The 15,748-nt window shown below is 42.3% G+C and overlaps 1 protein-coding gene across 1 annotated transcript in view; it reads left to right on the forward strand.

Annotated features, from left to right (window-relative positions):
- Positions 1-6,568, forward strand: part of LOC145351457 (exocyst complex component 1-like) — a 34,219-nt gene extending 27,651 nt beyond the window's left edge. Inside the window, exon 3 of the mRNA XM_080201047.1 lies at positions 6,314-6,568. Coding sequence (XP_080057173.1) covers positions 6,314-6,568 — 255 coding nt within the window. The remainder of the gene's footprint in view (positions 1-6,313) is intronic.
- Positions 6,569-15,748: the final 9,180 nt, after the last annotated feature.

The following is a 15,748-nucleotide window of genomic DNA, read 5'->3' on the forward strand; positions in this document are numbered from 1 at the left end:
AAGCTTCAACAAAAGTTATTTTTCAGCATTACTTTATAAAGTATGTAAACGGCTGTTTGAAGAGCTAATGATCAAGTGTTGACAATTTTAACAGTGAAAGGTGAATCACTTTAGAAGTATAAACTTGCTGCACTGTGGCATTTTGAACGGATTACAGTTTTAGAGTTCTTTTAATCATTCTCAACTTAAATGGATTTTTCCCTTGCATTTAAGAGCTATAAATTTGAAAAAAATGACCACACAGATTCTGAATGACCTTTCCATTGCCATCTCTTGATGATTGGCTCATATTGCATTGCACAATAACATGAAGAATTTTATGTTCAATCTCTCTTTTGAAAGCATCCCAGTTGATAAAATGACTTTGTCATTGTGCTGGGAAATTATAGGCAGATTCAGTTCCGGGGCAGTTAATTGTACAAAGAACAAAGAACAGTACAGCACAGGAACAGGCCCTTTGGCTCTCCAAGCCTGCGCCACTCATGCGCCCAACTAGACTATTCGTTTGTACCCATCTATTCCCAGTCTGTACATGTGGCAATCCAGATAAGTCTTAAACAATCCCAGCGTGTCCGCCTCAACCACCTTGCTTGGCAGTGCATTCCAGGCCCCCACCACCCTCTGTGTAAGATACATCCCCCTGACATCTATGTCGAACCTTGTCCCCCTCACCTTGAACTTGTGACCCCTTGTGTTCATCACCTACAACCTGGGAAAAAGCTTCCCACTGTTCACCCTATCTATGGCCTTCATAATTTTACACACCTCTATTAGGTCGTCCCTCATTCTCCGTCTTTCCAGGAAGAACAACCCCAGTTTACCCAATCTCTCTTCATAGCTAAGACCCTCCATACCAGGAAATATTCTGGTAAACGTTTTCTGTACTCTCTCCAAAGCCTTCACGTCCTTCTGGTAATGTGGCAACCAGAACTGGACGCAGTATTCCAAATGTGGCCTAACCAACGCTTTATGTAGCTGCAATATCATATGTCAACTTCTATACTCTATGCCCGGTCCAATAAAGGCAAGCATGCCATATACCTTCTTCACCACCTCTCCACCTGTTCTGCCACCTTTAAGGATCTGTGGACTTGCACACCCAGGTTATACTTTGCTATTACCTTCTGAGAAAATTATCCATGAGAAGGTGATGGAAGCAAATCTGATTGTAAATTTTCCAAAAGCAAAGAACGATTTCCACGAACATCACACCTTTTGCAAGCACTGAATGTCCCAAAGCGCTTTACAGTTAATTAGCAATTTTGAAGTGTAAAGTTAAAGATAAAATTGCCATAGTCCCAGATGACCATAACCTGCTTTTCCCTTTGATGAGGATAGCTGATTGGTGGTGATTTTAACTTGAGGATCACCACACATCAGGTAAGCCAGCCAGTCTGCATACATCATGCTGTCATAGACTCAATATGGTAATGAACAGATTATGTGATTTTTAACGGTGATTGAGGGACAAATATTTGCTAGAGCACGGATGATGACTTGATATCTTCTATATCTTCTGAACAGCAACACAAAACTTTTACATACATCTGGAAGAGGTTTAACATCTCATCACTTTCAACAGTGCAGCACTGGAGTAGCAACCTGGATTATCATGTTTGTGTGCTGGAGTGAAACTTAATCTGCCAGTCTTCCAACAACAGCTACTTGACCAACACGACTGACATGACAAAAGAAAAGTTGGAGAAAATTAATTACAAAAAAAAAGCAGAATGGTTTTGGCAATGGCGTTTGTACAGAGCCTGAAAGAATCAAAACAAGGAACACAAAAAATTGCTATAGGAGTGAGAAGAGAGAGATAAAAAAAATTTCAATAAATAAAAGGCTTAAAGGAAAATCCCTTGGTTTAGTGACCACATTTCTGGCATTTCTAAGAATGGTCATGTATTGAAGTCTCAGTGCTGCCTCTCACAATGCTGTATAGAGTGAAGAACAATTGGAAAGAGAAAGAAGAGAAAGAAAGACTTGCATTTCCCAAGTTGTTTCGCAGGCAATGTAACATGTCTGCAGTGTTGTCTTTGTTGAAACGTTAGAAATTGCGGCAACTAATTTGTGTACAGCAAACTCCCACCAAGAGCATTGTTAAAATGATGTTTTAGTGATGTTGATCAGAGTTTGGGATTGTAGAAAAACAGCACCAGACAGCCAATATCTGTAAGAAAGAGCTGGGTTAATATTCACGTTCTAACAAAAAGTTCCATTTAAGTGAATGCACGTCTCTATTTAAAATGTTGACTGGCATATCTTATGCATTGTCAGCACTTTCTGCTTCTTTAAGTTTTCAGATTTATGTTACTTTGCAGTTTTCTTTATCTTACCTATGAACTGCCCCTTTCCGCTCAACTGGTAAATTTGTTTCAAACGAAGCGTCCAAACAGCCGCATCATGACCACAAGAGATGTGATAGGAAGATACCACTGTGATATTAGAATATTTTGTTATGACTTTGCATTTGTTTATCTCCTACTCACCTGCTCGAGCTACTGGAAACAAATATTTTAAAGGTTATTGGGGTTTTGGTTTTTTTTCTTTTCTGTAAAACAATCAGATCTTTTGAGTACTGTGGAATTCTTATCATTCAGATCACACCAGGGAATTTTGGACAGACCACTGCTTTAGACCAATGAGAGAACGATGCTATAAATACAACATAATCTCCATTTGCCAGTCACAGAATATGGCTGCTATTGAGGAGCCCAGTGTTGGGTTGTCTATGATGAGTAAACTGATCTTGATCAATATCTTGCCTTGTCTTTTCAGAGCTTCCCGAGGGGCACAGTAAACAGAGCTCTTTCGAAGTATAAATAACTGTTGCGATATAGGGAAACACCACGCAGCCTCTTAAGTCCATAAATAACATCACAGTAAATAGAAACATAGAAACTAGAAGCAGGAGTAGGCCATTTGGCCCTTTGAGCCTGCTCTGCCATTCATTATGATCATGGCTGATCATCAAATTCAATATCCTGATTCCTCCCCTTCCCCCCATATCTCTTGATCCCTTTAGCCCTTAGAACTGTATCGGATTTCTTCTAGAAATCAGACGTTTTGACCTCAACTGTATTCTGTGCTGGTGAATTCTACACATTTACCTCCCTTTGGGTGAAGAAATATCTCCTTACCTCAGTTCTAAAAGGTTTACCCCTTATCCTCAAACTATGATCCCTAGTTCTGGACTCCTCCACCATTGGGAATATTGGTTGCAATTCTCCTATCACGATCCCCAACTTTTTTGGCGGGCCACGGTGGGAGATGTGCGTTGCCAGCCTTGTACTGGTGTTTGCGCAAGCGCCAGGAACACATGCACATCTCGCAGAACCGGTGAACAGTCGTTGGTCAGACCACGCTGGAAACCGACGGGAAGGCAAGTAAGTCATTTGAATCTTTTTTAAACGCATTTCAAATATATTTAGTAGTTCATTATCGGGAACTTTCATGTCCCGATTGAATCTCCCACCCCACCAGGAGTACTTCATTTTGGCTGGGTTTACATTAGCTCCTCATGTTTGGGGAGACCCTGTTGGAATGAAAGGAAGAGCAATCAGAACTCCCCAGGAGGTTGGGTGGTAGGGGGTGGTACCCCCTGGGCATGGGCACACTGGCAGTGCCAGCCTGTGCCCCTGGCACTGCCTAAGAGGCCATGTGACCGTACCCAAGAGGCACCTTGGCACTTCCTATCAGGCACTGGGCAGTGCCAAGGGGGCAGGGTCTATTGTGGGTGGGGCCTAGGGATGATAAGTGGCATTGGAGGGGTCCTGCTGCCACTCTCCATGGGGATCAATCTGGAATGGAGGGTGGGCAGCAATTGGGACAAGTTTGGGGGAAGGGTGGTCTGCAGGTGGTGCCTATCTCTGGGGGGGGAGGGTCTGATCCTGATGGTGTCAGCGGGGGTGGGGGGGGGATCTGCAGGGGTGAGGGTGTAGGGCTGTACTTTGGGGCACTCCGGGGAAAGGGACAGGGTTGGCCCAGGAATTGCTGTGGAAGGCAGCACTGTGGGGTCCCGGGCTGGCCAGCACTCGAGCTGGCCAGCAAACAGGGAGTCTGACAGATTGGGGCCACTGAGCATGCACAGAGTTCCAAAACTGTCAGGCTGTAGCGTGAATAGGCCCCGCCCCCTGGGTTTTTAATGATATTCACGACTGGGACCTCTACAGTGCACAGAGTGTGGAGATTCAGGTGAGAAGCTGGACTGACAAAACAGTCAGAATTTAGAACAGTTTTCCTGCCAATTCAGCACTTCAGGGAGAATTGTGGCCATTCTTTCTGAATCTACCCTGTCTAACCCTGTTAGAATTTTGTAAGTTTCCATGAGATCCCCTCTCACTCTTCTAAACTCCAGTGAATATAATCTAAACAACTTAATCTCTCCTCATATGACAGACCTGACATCTCAGGAATCAGCCTGGTAAACCTTCTCTGCACTCCCACTATAGCAAGAAATCCTTCCTTACAGAGTCGCTGAACAGAGACTGATAGTCAAGTTCCTCACACACGAGGGCGGCCTCAACCGGGATCTTGGGTTCATGTCACACTATCTGTAATCCCCACGACTTGCCTGGGTTTGCAAAATCTCACTAACTGTCCTGGCTGGAGACAATACACATCTCTTTAGCCCATGCTTAACCCTCTCTCCCCTCATATTGTCTGTAATTTTAAGACTTGATTACCTGTAAAGACTCGCACTTCAACCATTACTTTGTAAATTGAGTTTGTGTCTTCATATGCCCTGTTTGTGAACTGAAATCCCATTCACTTGATGAAGTGGCAGCACTCCAAAAGCTAGTGGCTTGGGCTACCAAATAAACATGTTGGACTTTAACCTGATGTTGTGAGACTTCTTAAACATGAGCAGTCAGTTCTGATGAAAGATCACTGGCTGGAATTTTCTGCCCCCTTTCTCGGGGGGTGGAAACAGTGGTCAGAGAATCCTACATGTCCCAAAACAGCTTTTACATGGGCAGGATTTGTCTCTGCTCCCCACCAAAGATATAACGGGCATCCTGATGTTGAACATTGCAATCCCTGCTTAAATACATTTAAATGTCATTATCAGTCCTTTATACCTGATAGCCCCCCAATTAAATTATCCACTCATGCCAACATGGATCACGACAGATTGCCATAACATGCAGCTGGCGGGCAGGACCCACCGGAGGTGCACAGGTGATTACAGCTCCAAGAGGGTCCAGGATCAAGCCTGAGCAGCTCCAGGAGCAGTACTGGAGACAATACGAAGGGGCAGTGCCAGGGAGCAGTGCCCAGGCAATGCCAGGAGCAGGTATCCATTTCCAACAGGGTGTGGTGTGGAGAGAGTTACATGGGGGAAGTGCCATGGGGGGAGGTGAGGGGGTGTTCCACGCTGGAGGAAAGGGAGTTCAGTAGTGGAGGGGAGCAGTTTGCATAGGAAAGGGTTTATAAAAGATGCCTCAATCTTTTAAAAACCTAAGTTGCTGGTGGGGAAGGCTCGATGAGAGCTCTCTGCACCAGCATTAAGCTGGGGGGCAGGCCCCTTTTTTTTGTCCATCAGTTAAAAGTATGGCAGGGAAACCTGTCAATGCCGGCAGCAGTTACCCTCTGTTTTTCCTGCATAAATGGCAAAATTCTGCTTGCTAACTTTGCTTTTCTCTCCACAGATGCTGTCTGCATCTATAAGTGTTTTCAGCATTTTCTGTTCTTATTTCAGATATCCAGCAACAGCAGTATTTTCTTTATGATAAATTGCCAATTAGCCCTTGGCACAAGGGGAGAACAACTTTCACTAATGTCTTCTGTTCCGTGAACTGCAGATTATCAGAGATAAATGCAGTGTCGCACCAGTAGCAATACCTGAGGGAACCAAAGCCTTATAAATTCTCTTCTGTTGTGAATTTGATTTAGCCCTTGATCTGGAATGAAAGTGATCAAGTCAGATGCTTCTGTTCCACAGACTCCACCCTGGGGCGGGATGGGGTGGGGGCTTCTCTTGCTCTGTTCAGCTGCTACAATTTTGGTGAGGCCTTTGCTGGAAGTATAACTGAGAGTTATGGAAACAAAGCTGGAGTAAAATCCAAAAATCAAACAGTACCCAAAATGGAAACTGAAGGTGACTTTGATAGAAAATATGATCTGACAGTTGAGAGGAGGAACATAAAGTTTCTCTCTTGTAATTTATGACTGTAATCTACATTCTGACTTTAGATTATTGCATTATAATTTCCACAAGTGCTCATTATCCTCTGTATTGAAGAAGGGAGATAATTAAAGGGAATATTGAATGCCACGATAACAAGCATCTTGTTGGTTTTCTCTTCCATAGGACAATCCTTTCCTTGACCTACACTTCCAGACCGTCTGCAGCCTGGAGGCCAGCAGCACTGCAGCCAAATATGCTTTTGTACGAAGTTTAAGGAAAATGAACAAAATCTACCTGCAAAAGGACATTCAGTTCCTGAATTTTGATAGCGATTTTATCCAGGAAATGAGTTTCTTTGGACTTCCAGAAGATACAATGATGGTGATACAACTGTGCGTGCAAGCCTTCAACTGTTTCTGCCTTTTGCACTCTTTATAGGTGGCCATCATTGAATTCTATGATGCTACTTTTATCGTTATTACCAAGTTCCATGCTGAAAATTCTTTTGCTAAAATATTATTTTCAATAAATTATGCTTGCTGAAGCCAATATGGCAGCAGTCCATAGATTTCAACTGAGCTGAAATTTTAAATAGATATTTTCTATAAAGTACATTGGATCAGATTGTATACCTTCCTATTGAGGTTAAATCCCAGAGGTTGCAGGAGATGGAAATATAATAATTGCTAGACTAACATTGATCAGTTTGCCTTTAATGATTCTGGCAGTCACATGGTACAATGATAATGAAGCTATTAAATAATTTAACAATTGATTGCTATCAATGAGATGTTAACAGACCCAGACATCAATCGTCTTGGGAAAATGTTAGTACATATTAAGGATATAGAAACATATCACAATATGATTAGGCTTAAGTAACATGGTTTTATGAAAGGGAAATCGTGTTTGACACCTTATCTTTGAGGGTGTAACTAGCAGACTAGATAAATTGGAACCAGAGGCTGTAGTATATCTGGTTTTTCAAAAGGAATACAATAAGGCACAACACAAAGGATTAAAACATAAGATTAGTTCTCATGGGATTGGAGTAATGAATTAGTATGGGTTAAGGATTGTACAATGGGCAGCACACAAATTTGGAATAATTGGGTCATTTTTGGGATTGCAGGACATAACTAATGGGATACCACAAAGATCAATGCCTTGGATCCTCAGCTATTTATAATTTATAATCAGGGATCAAGGGTAAACTATGCAAGTTTGCTCATAATACAAAGCTAGGTGAGAAAATAAACTGTGAGGAAGGCATAAAAAGGCTACAAAGGGACCAAGACTGGTTAAATGACTGGAAAAGGGGACAGACAATGTATGCTGTGAAGAAGCAGGGAAATTACCCACTTTGATAGGAAATATGAAAAAGTATTTTATATTTAAAAGATGAGAAAATGGTAAATGTCAATTTCCAGAGAGATGTGCATGAGTCACAAACAGTTAATATGCAGTAAGTAAACAACTAGGAATGCAAATAATATGTTAGACTTTATTGCAAGGGAATTGCAGTATAAGAGTAAAAGTTTTTATTGCAACTTTATATATAGATCTTTGGTGAGACCACATGAGAAGTACTGTGTACTATTTTGTTCTCAGGTTAGGAAAGATATAATTGCCTGGCGTTGATGTAACAAAAGGTATATTTGATTGAGAGAGCCATAGGGTGAGATAATTGTTCTATAAGGTGATATTCAGTAGAATAGGCCTAATAGAATCTGGTGTTTAAAATGCATTGCATTATCAGAGGGCTTGATGGATGAAAGCTGAGAGGCATTCCTTTATATGGAGATAGGGTGCAGTAGTGGAGCAGGCTCAATGAACCATATGGCCTACTTCTTTTATGTTATTTAAACATAGCATAAAAAAAAACCGTAGCAAGAGAAAAAGTAACGGGGCCTTTGTGAAGCTTGGATCCAAAGTTAACCTATTCGTCTCAAGCAAGTTTATTATCTAATAGTATGATTTAATGATTTAATATGCAGGTGGGAAATAACTGTGCATTCATTTGAGCACTTATTAGTGCACAGACTAAAACTGTGGTTGTTAGGTTAGGAAATATATGCTTATAATATGTAACTCTACAAATAAATATTTAGGTGTATAATGTTTGGCTCCAATTCTATCCTTTACCAACCAGCTTTCTTGCGTAGAAAAAGACATTCTACACTTGAGATGTCATATTTCAAATTACTCATATTGCACCAATGTTATTTTCTGAGATAAAATGTTATTGGTTCTGTAAAATATGTTGTACTTTAATTGATATGACAGGGAGATGATTCAACTGAGTGGCAGGTGCAATCTTAAGTGAACTCTTGGAGTACTCTCAGCCTAATCCATAGTGGGGGTCAAATATTTCATTCAAATTGATTTAGAATTAGCATCAAATTATCACTCTGGGCATAAATGATGACAGAAATGGCTAATGCAGATTTAAAATGAATAGTAAGAAGCGTTAATAGAGTAATAAATGCTCTTGTGTATTTGCAAGTACTGGATGAAGGGGAATTGAAAAATGTATTTTTCATCTGAAAATATTAACCTATTATTTTCCAAGTGCCAGTGGAAAAGAATAATGAAGGGCATTGTTTGCAAAGGTCTTAAATTAGAGCGATGTTATCAGTATACACTATGTAGCATTTTTCCCTGAAATTCCTCTCTGACAATTTTTTATTTTCTTAAACATCTCATTTTATGGGATCTTCTCAAGGAATTTAAGCAGATGGCTGCACAATGGTGAAGTAGTTTCTGATTTCTGACTTCCACAAGTTCAAATTGTTGATATTGGGACAAAGAAAGAACTTCCAATATTTCATGCTTGTCATGACTTCTGTCCCAAAGTGCTTCACAGCCAACGGAGCATTTTTTTTGAAGTATTAATGCTGTTTAATAAGGGAAATATGGCAGCCAATTACCCACAGCAATCTATAATGTTATTGTATTCACACTTTCTTAGGTAGTAAATGTCATTGTTACAGAAAACAAGGTATAATTTCACCCAGCCATGGTGTGCGCAAGGATTTCATGAAGTCCAAGGCAGTGAATGTGGCTTAGAAATTCTCATTGCCAGTACAGTTCAGAACTGGTGACTATGCAATGAGCACCTATGAAGGCTCAGTCCACATAGATTAGAGTTTTCAGGATCTTTCCAGTCAGGAAGGAGTTTCACAAAAAATTGATCAACCATGAAAAAGATGGCAAGTGAATAAGCAATGAAAGTCACATTTGACAAATTAAGTGGGAGTGACTGACATTTCTGAATGATACACTGCAACAGTCAAATGCTTGAGGAGACAGTTTTTGTTTTATTCATTCATGGGATAGGGGCTTTGCTGATTTGGCCCAACATTTATTGCCCATCCTTGACAGTCAGATGGTGGTAAGTTATCTTCTCAAACCGCTGCTGGGCAACTTATCATTCCTTGGGGACATGAATGTAGAAAAATGAGGAATGATACATTTTGATAAGAGGCAAGGCAATGCAAGCTAAATAATACAATTTTAAAGGGGCTTCAAGAAGAAGGATACATGGTGATGCTTTTAAAAAAAAACTTTGACAGTGGCAGGGCACTGTAACAAACCAGTTAATACAACATTAAGAATAATAAGGTGAGATCTTCAGTTTTATAAGTAGAGAGTACCAAAGGCTGGAAAATATCTGAAATCTATGTAAAACATCAGCTTCTTCTTCAGCTTTCTGTTTGAGGACGCTGCACTTTAGAAAGGATGTGAAGGCTTTGGTGAGGGGACTTTCACAGTAACTTCACTGCAGTGTTAATGTAAGTCTACTTGTGACATTAATAAATAAACTTTAAAACTTTAAAGAAAGATCTATGAGAATAATTCCAGCAATGGGAGACACACAGAGAGACTGAAAAAATTGGGTTGTTCTCCTTGGAGCACAGAAGTAAAAGATGGTATTTGATAGATGTGTTTAAAGACAGCAAAGGCTTAGATTGAGAAAATGTAGAGAATTTGTTTCCAGTAAAAGAACCATCAATAGCCAGAGGGCACAGATTTAAAATAATTAGCAAAAAGACCAGAGATGATGTGAGGAAAAGCCTGAGAGTCAATGTAGGTCAGCAAACACAGGAATAATGAATGAATGGGAATTCATCCAAGTTATGATATGGGCAGAATTGAATTAACTATTCTAGTTGACATTTGTTGCTTCAAATCCTTGGACAGTTCAGAATGACTTCATCAATCGAATTGGTCTGGGACTTACAAGCTGCTTGTTTTGTCACACAAATCTCAACTCTCCTGTAGAGGGTGCTGCCCTGAAATATCTTCCTCATATTGGTTAAGTTCCAGTAAGAAATTCGGTTTATGTGTGGACAAGTGTAAATATAATGGGTAGCTGGTACAATCTGACTGCAAAATCCCAGCCATTATCTGGGACAAAATATGTAATATCTGGGCAATGTCTGATCACCATTAGGAAGTCTTTTTCTCATGTAACAGGTCTGACATCTAGTGGCTAACTGCTGTCCACATCTTCAAACTAATGGGTGGAATTCTCCCATCTGAGACTAAGTCCCATGTGGGGCCGGAATATGGAATATTTTCCACTGTGGAGCCAAGTGGTAAATTAAATTTTCACTAAATCCCTTGGGCCCGACTTCATTAATTGTGCTGGATGTTTTGCACCATATTCCATGGCATAATCTGGTATCATATCCTGGCACCATATTTAAAAGCTCCCCGGAATCCCTAGTGTCGGCACTTTTTATAAAAATTGATTTATGGGATGTGGGCATCGCTGTCAAGGTGAGCATTTATTGCCCATTCCTATTTGCCCTTCAAAAGGTGATTGTGATCTGCCTTCTTGAACCATTGCAGTCGCTGAGGGGTAGATATACCGACAATGCTTTAAGGAGGGAATTCCAGGATTTTGACCCATTGACAGTAGAGGAACAACAATATATTTCCAAGTCAGGATAGTGAGCTACTTGGAGGAGAACGTCCAGGTGGTGTTTGCAGGTATCTGCTGCTCTTGTCCTTTTAGATGGTAGTTCATGCATTTGGAAGGTGTTGCCTAAGGAACTTTGTTGAGTTCCTGCAATGCATCCTGTAGATGGTTAACATGGCTGTCACTGTTCATCGGTGGTGGAGGGGTTGAATGTTCGTAGAAGGGCTAGCAATCAAGTGTGGGCTGCTTTGTTTTGGATGGTGTTGATTTCTTGAGTGTTGTTGGAGCTGCACTCATCCAGGCAAGTAGGCGCGAATCAGCTGCCTTGTAGATAACATAAGAACATAAGAAATAGGAGCAGGAGTAGGCCATCTAGCCCTTCGAGCCTGCCCCGCCATTCAATAAGATCATGGCTGATCTGTCGCTGCTCAGTTCCACTTTCCTGACAAGCTTTGGGGGGAATGAGTTACTCGCCACAGGTTTCCTTGCCTTTGACCTGTTTTGATAGCCACAGTATTCATATAGTTCATCCAGTTCAGTTTCTAGTCAATGATAACCCCCAGGATGTTGATAGTGGGGCTGCTTATTCATAGAAGCTGACTTCATTTAATGTTGTCTGACACTTAAATTCATATTTTTTATAATAGATCCACTTTTATTTATAGATGATCAATATGTATAACCTGATGATATATAACATGATGTGGAGATGCCTGCGTTGGACTGGGGTAAACACAGTAAGAAGTCTGACAACACCAGGTTTAAGTCCAACCAATTTATTTGATAGTAAACTCACAAGCTTTTGAGGTTTACCTCTTTGTTAGGTGAATGAAGAGTTCTGGCCTCAGACAGAGTACAAAAAGCACAGACATTTACAGATTACTGATTAGAATGTGAGTCTTTACACCTAACCTGCTATTCAAGTCTTAAAGTGGAAGGAGCACTGATCACAGTTTAAAGAGATGTGTATTGTCTCCAGACAGTACAGTAAGTGAGGTTTAGCAAACCCAGGCAAGTCATGGGGGTTACAAATAGTGCAACCTGAACCCAAGATCCCTCTTGAGACCATCCTCATGTGTGCAGAACTTGGCTATCAGTCTCTGCTCAGCGACTCTGCACTGTTTGGTGTCGCAAAGGCCACCTTGGAGAATGCTTACCTGCAGGTCAGAGGCCGAATGCCCGTGACCACTGAAGTGTTCGCCAACAGGAAGGGAATAGCCTTGCCTGGTGATTGTCGAGCGATGTTCATTCATCCGTTGTCATAGCGTCTGCATGTTCTCCCCAATGTACCATGCTTCGGGACATCCTTTCTTGCAACGTTTCAGGTAGACAAAGTTGGCCGAGTTGCAAGAGTATTTACCATGTACCTGGTGGATGGTATTCTCACGTGTGATGATGTCATCCATGTCGATGATCCGGCATGTTTTGCAGAGGTTGCTGTGGCAGGGTTGTGTGGTATTGTGGTCACTGTTCTCCTGAAGGCTGGGTAGTTTGCTGCGAACAATGGTCTGTTTGAGGTTACGTGGTTGTCTGAAGGCAAGAAGTGGAGGTGTGGGGATGGCCCTGGCGAGATGTTCGTCTTCATCAATGATATGTTGAAGACTCCGGAGAAGATGTCGTAGCTTCTCCGCTCCGGGGAAGTACTGGACGACAAAGGGTACTCTGTCCACTGTGTCCCGTGGTTGTCTTCTGAGGAGGTTGGTGTGGTTTTTCGCTGTGGCGCATCAGAACTGTCGATCGATGAGTCAAGTGCCATATCCTGTTCTTATGAGGGCATCTTCCAGCATCTGGAGGTGTCTGTCACGATCCTCCTCATCTGAGCAAATCCTGTGTATACGGAGGGCTTGTCCATAGGGAATGGCTTCTTTAACATGTTTAGGGTGGAAACTGGAGAAGTGGAGCATTGTGAGGTTGTCTGTGGGCTTGTGGTACAGTGAGGTGCTGAGGTGACCATCCTTGATGGAGATGCGTGTGTCCAAGAATGCAACCGATTCTGGAGAATAGTCCATGGTGAGTCTGATGGTGGGGTGGAACTTGTTGATATCATCATATAGTTGTTTCAGTGATTGTTCACCATGAGTCCAAAGGAAGAAAATGTCATCGATGTATCTAGTGTATAGCATCGCTTGAAGATCCTGTGAGGTGAAGAATCTTGTTTGAACCTGTGCATGAAGATGTTGGCATATTGAGGTGTGAATTTGGTCCCCATGGCTGTTCCGTGTGTCTGGATGAAAAACTGGTTGTTGAAGCTGCAGACATTGTGGTCCAGGATAAAGCGGATGAGTTGTAAAATTGCATCTGGAAACTGGCAGTTGTCCGCATTGAGTACTGAGGCAGCTGATGAATCTGGTCTTAACGCACCTCCTGATGGTTTGGGCGGCGCCTTCCGGAGGAGTCCAATTGGGCTCCTTCCTCTTAGGTTGCTGCACAGCTGATCTCTCTGCCGGCTGTTCTGGTTCATCGGCTGTCTCATTGTGTTCACTGTTGGCCTCTTGGGGCAATGATGGCATTGCTGCAACTGCCTCAGTACTCAATGCCGACAACTGCCAGTTTCCAGATGCAATTTTACAACTCATTCACTTTATTCTGGACCCCAATGTCTTCACCTTCAACAACCAGTTTTTCATCCAGACACACGGAACAGCCATGGGGACCAAATTCGCACCTCAGTATGCCAACATCTTCATGCACAGGTTCGAACAAGACTTCTTCACTGCACAGGACCTTCAACTGATGCTATACACTAGATACATCAATGACATTTTCTTCCTTTGGACTCACGGTGAACAATCACTGAAACAACTATATGATGATATCAACAAGTTCCACCCCACCATCAGACTCACCATGGACTATTATCTAGAATCAGTTGCATTCTTGGACACACGCCTCTCCATCAAGGACAGTCACCTCAGCACCTCACTGTACCACAAGCCCACAGACAATCTCACAATGCTCCACTTCTCCAGCTTCCACCCTAAACATGTTAAAGAAGCCATCCCCTATGGACAAGCCCTCCGTATACACAGGATTTGCTCAGATGAGGAGGATCGTGACAGACACCTCCAGACACTGAAAGATGCCCTCATAAGAACAGGACATGGCGCTCGACTCATAGATCGACAGTTCCAATGCGCCACAGCAAAAAACCACACCAACCTCCTCAGAAGACAACCACGGGACACAGTGGACAGAGTACCCTTCGTCACCCAGTACTTCCCCGGAACAGAGAAACTATGACATCTTCTCCAGAGTCTTTAACATATCACTGATGAAGACGAACATCTCGCCAGGGCCATCCCCATACCCCCACTTCTTGCCTTCAGACAACCACGCAACCTCAAACAGACCATTGTTCGCAGCAAACTACCCAGCCTTCAGGAGAACAGTGACCACAATACCACACAACCCTGTCACAGCAACCTCTGCAAAACATGCCGGATCATCGACATGGATGACATCATCACACGTGAGAATACCATCCGCCAGGTACACGGTAAATACTCTTGCAACTCGGCCAACTTTGTCTACCTGAAACGTTGCAAGAAAGGATGTCCCGAAGCATGGTACATTGGGGAGAACATGCAGACGCTACGACAACGGATGAATGAACATCGTTCGACAATCACCAGGCAAGACTATTCCCTTCCTGTTGGCGAACACTTCAGTGGTCACGGGCATTCGGCCTCTGACCTGCAGGTAAGCATTCTCCAAGGTGGCCTTTGCGACACCAGACAGTGCAGAGTCGCTGAGCAGAGACTGATAGCCACGTTCTGCACACATGAGGATGGTCTCAAGAGGGATCTTGGGTTCAGGTTGCACTATTTGTAACCCCCATGACTTGCCTGGGTTTGCTAAACCTCACTTACTGTACTGTCTGGAGACAATACACATCTCTTTAACCTGTGATCAGTGCTCCTTCCACTCAAATTGTCGGCCACTTTAGGACTTGAACAGCAGGTTAGGTGTAAAGATTCGCATCCTAATCAGCAATCTGTAAACTGTCAGTGCTTTATATGCTCTGTCTGAGGCCAGAACTCTTCATTCACCCGACGAAGAGGTAAATCTTGAAAGCTTGTGAGTTTACTATCAAATAAATCGGTTGGACTTAAACCTGGTGTTGTCAGACTTCTTACTGGATGTACAACACGTACAGTGAGACCGGACTATGTGACTTGTTGCCCTGAAACATTTTACGATGCAATGGTTTTAAATTAGCCAGACACATATATCTGATTTTTTTTATGCCTAATTGGAATCTAAAATATATAGCCCTGTTATGTGACTATCTCAGATCTCAGCAGGTAACCAATGGGACATTTGGTTCCCAAGGACATGAGTTTAAAGATGTGGAAATGTACAACACTTAAGAGCAGTTACTGGATCAGTAGTTAATATTTGCTTGCACTACGAAGATTTTATCATGCATCAGTTGACACAGAGTTATCTGCAGGAGCACTGCATCAGCAGAAATTTTCAAACGATTTATTAATGCTTGGAACGTGATTGCTCCATTCTAGGAACCACCAGGAAAGGGATGCAGCTGTCACCAAAAAAGAAGGAGGCACTTGTTCACAGAGAAAGATAGAGAGTGTGATGCTGCTCCAAATTGATTCAGGTAATTACAGAAGCAGCTCAGAAAGAGTAAAACTCAAGCTTTGGTTCTTGTGGTTTCTGGTGTTCCAGTCTCA

This window comes from Carcharhinus amblyrhynchos, chromosome 13 (genome assembly GCF_965287045.1).
Source record: "Carcharhinus amblyrhynchos chromosome 13, sCarAmb.v2.hapA, whole genome shotgun sequence".
Lineage (NCBI taxonomy): Eukaryota > Metazoa > Chordata > Chondrichthyes > Carcharhiniformes > Carcharhinidae > Carcharhinus > Carcharhinus amblyrhynchos.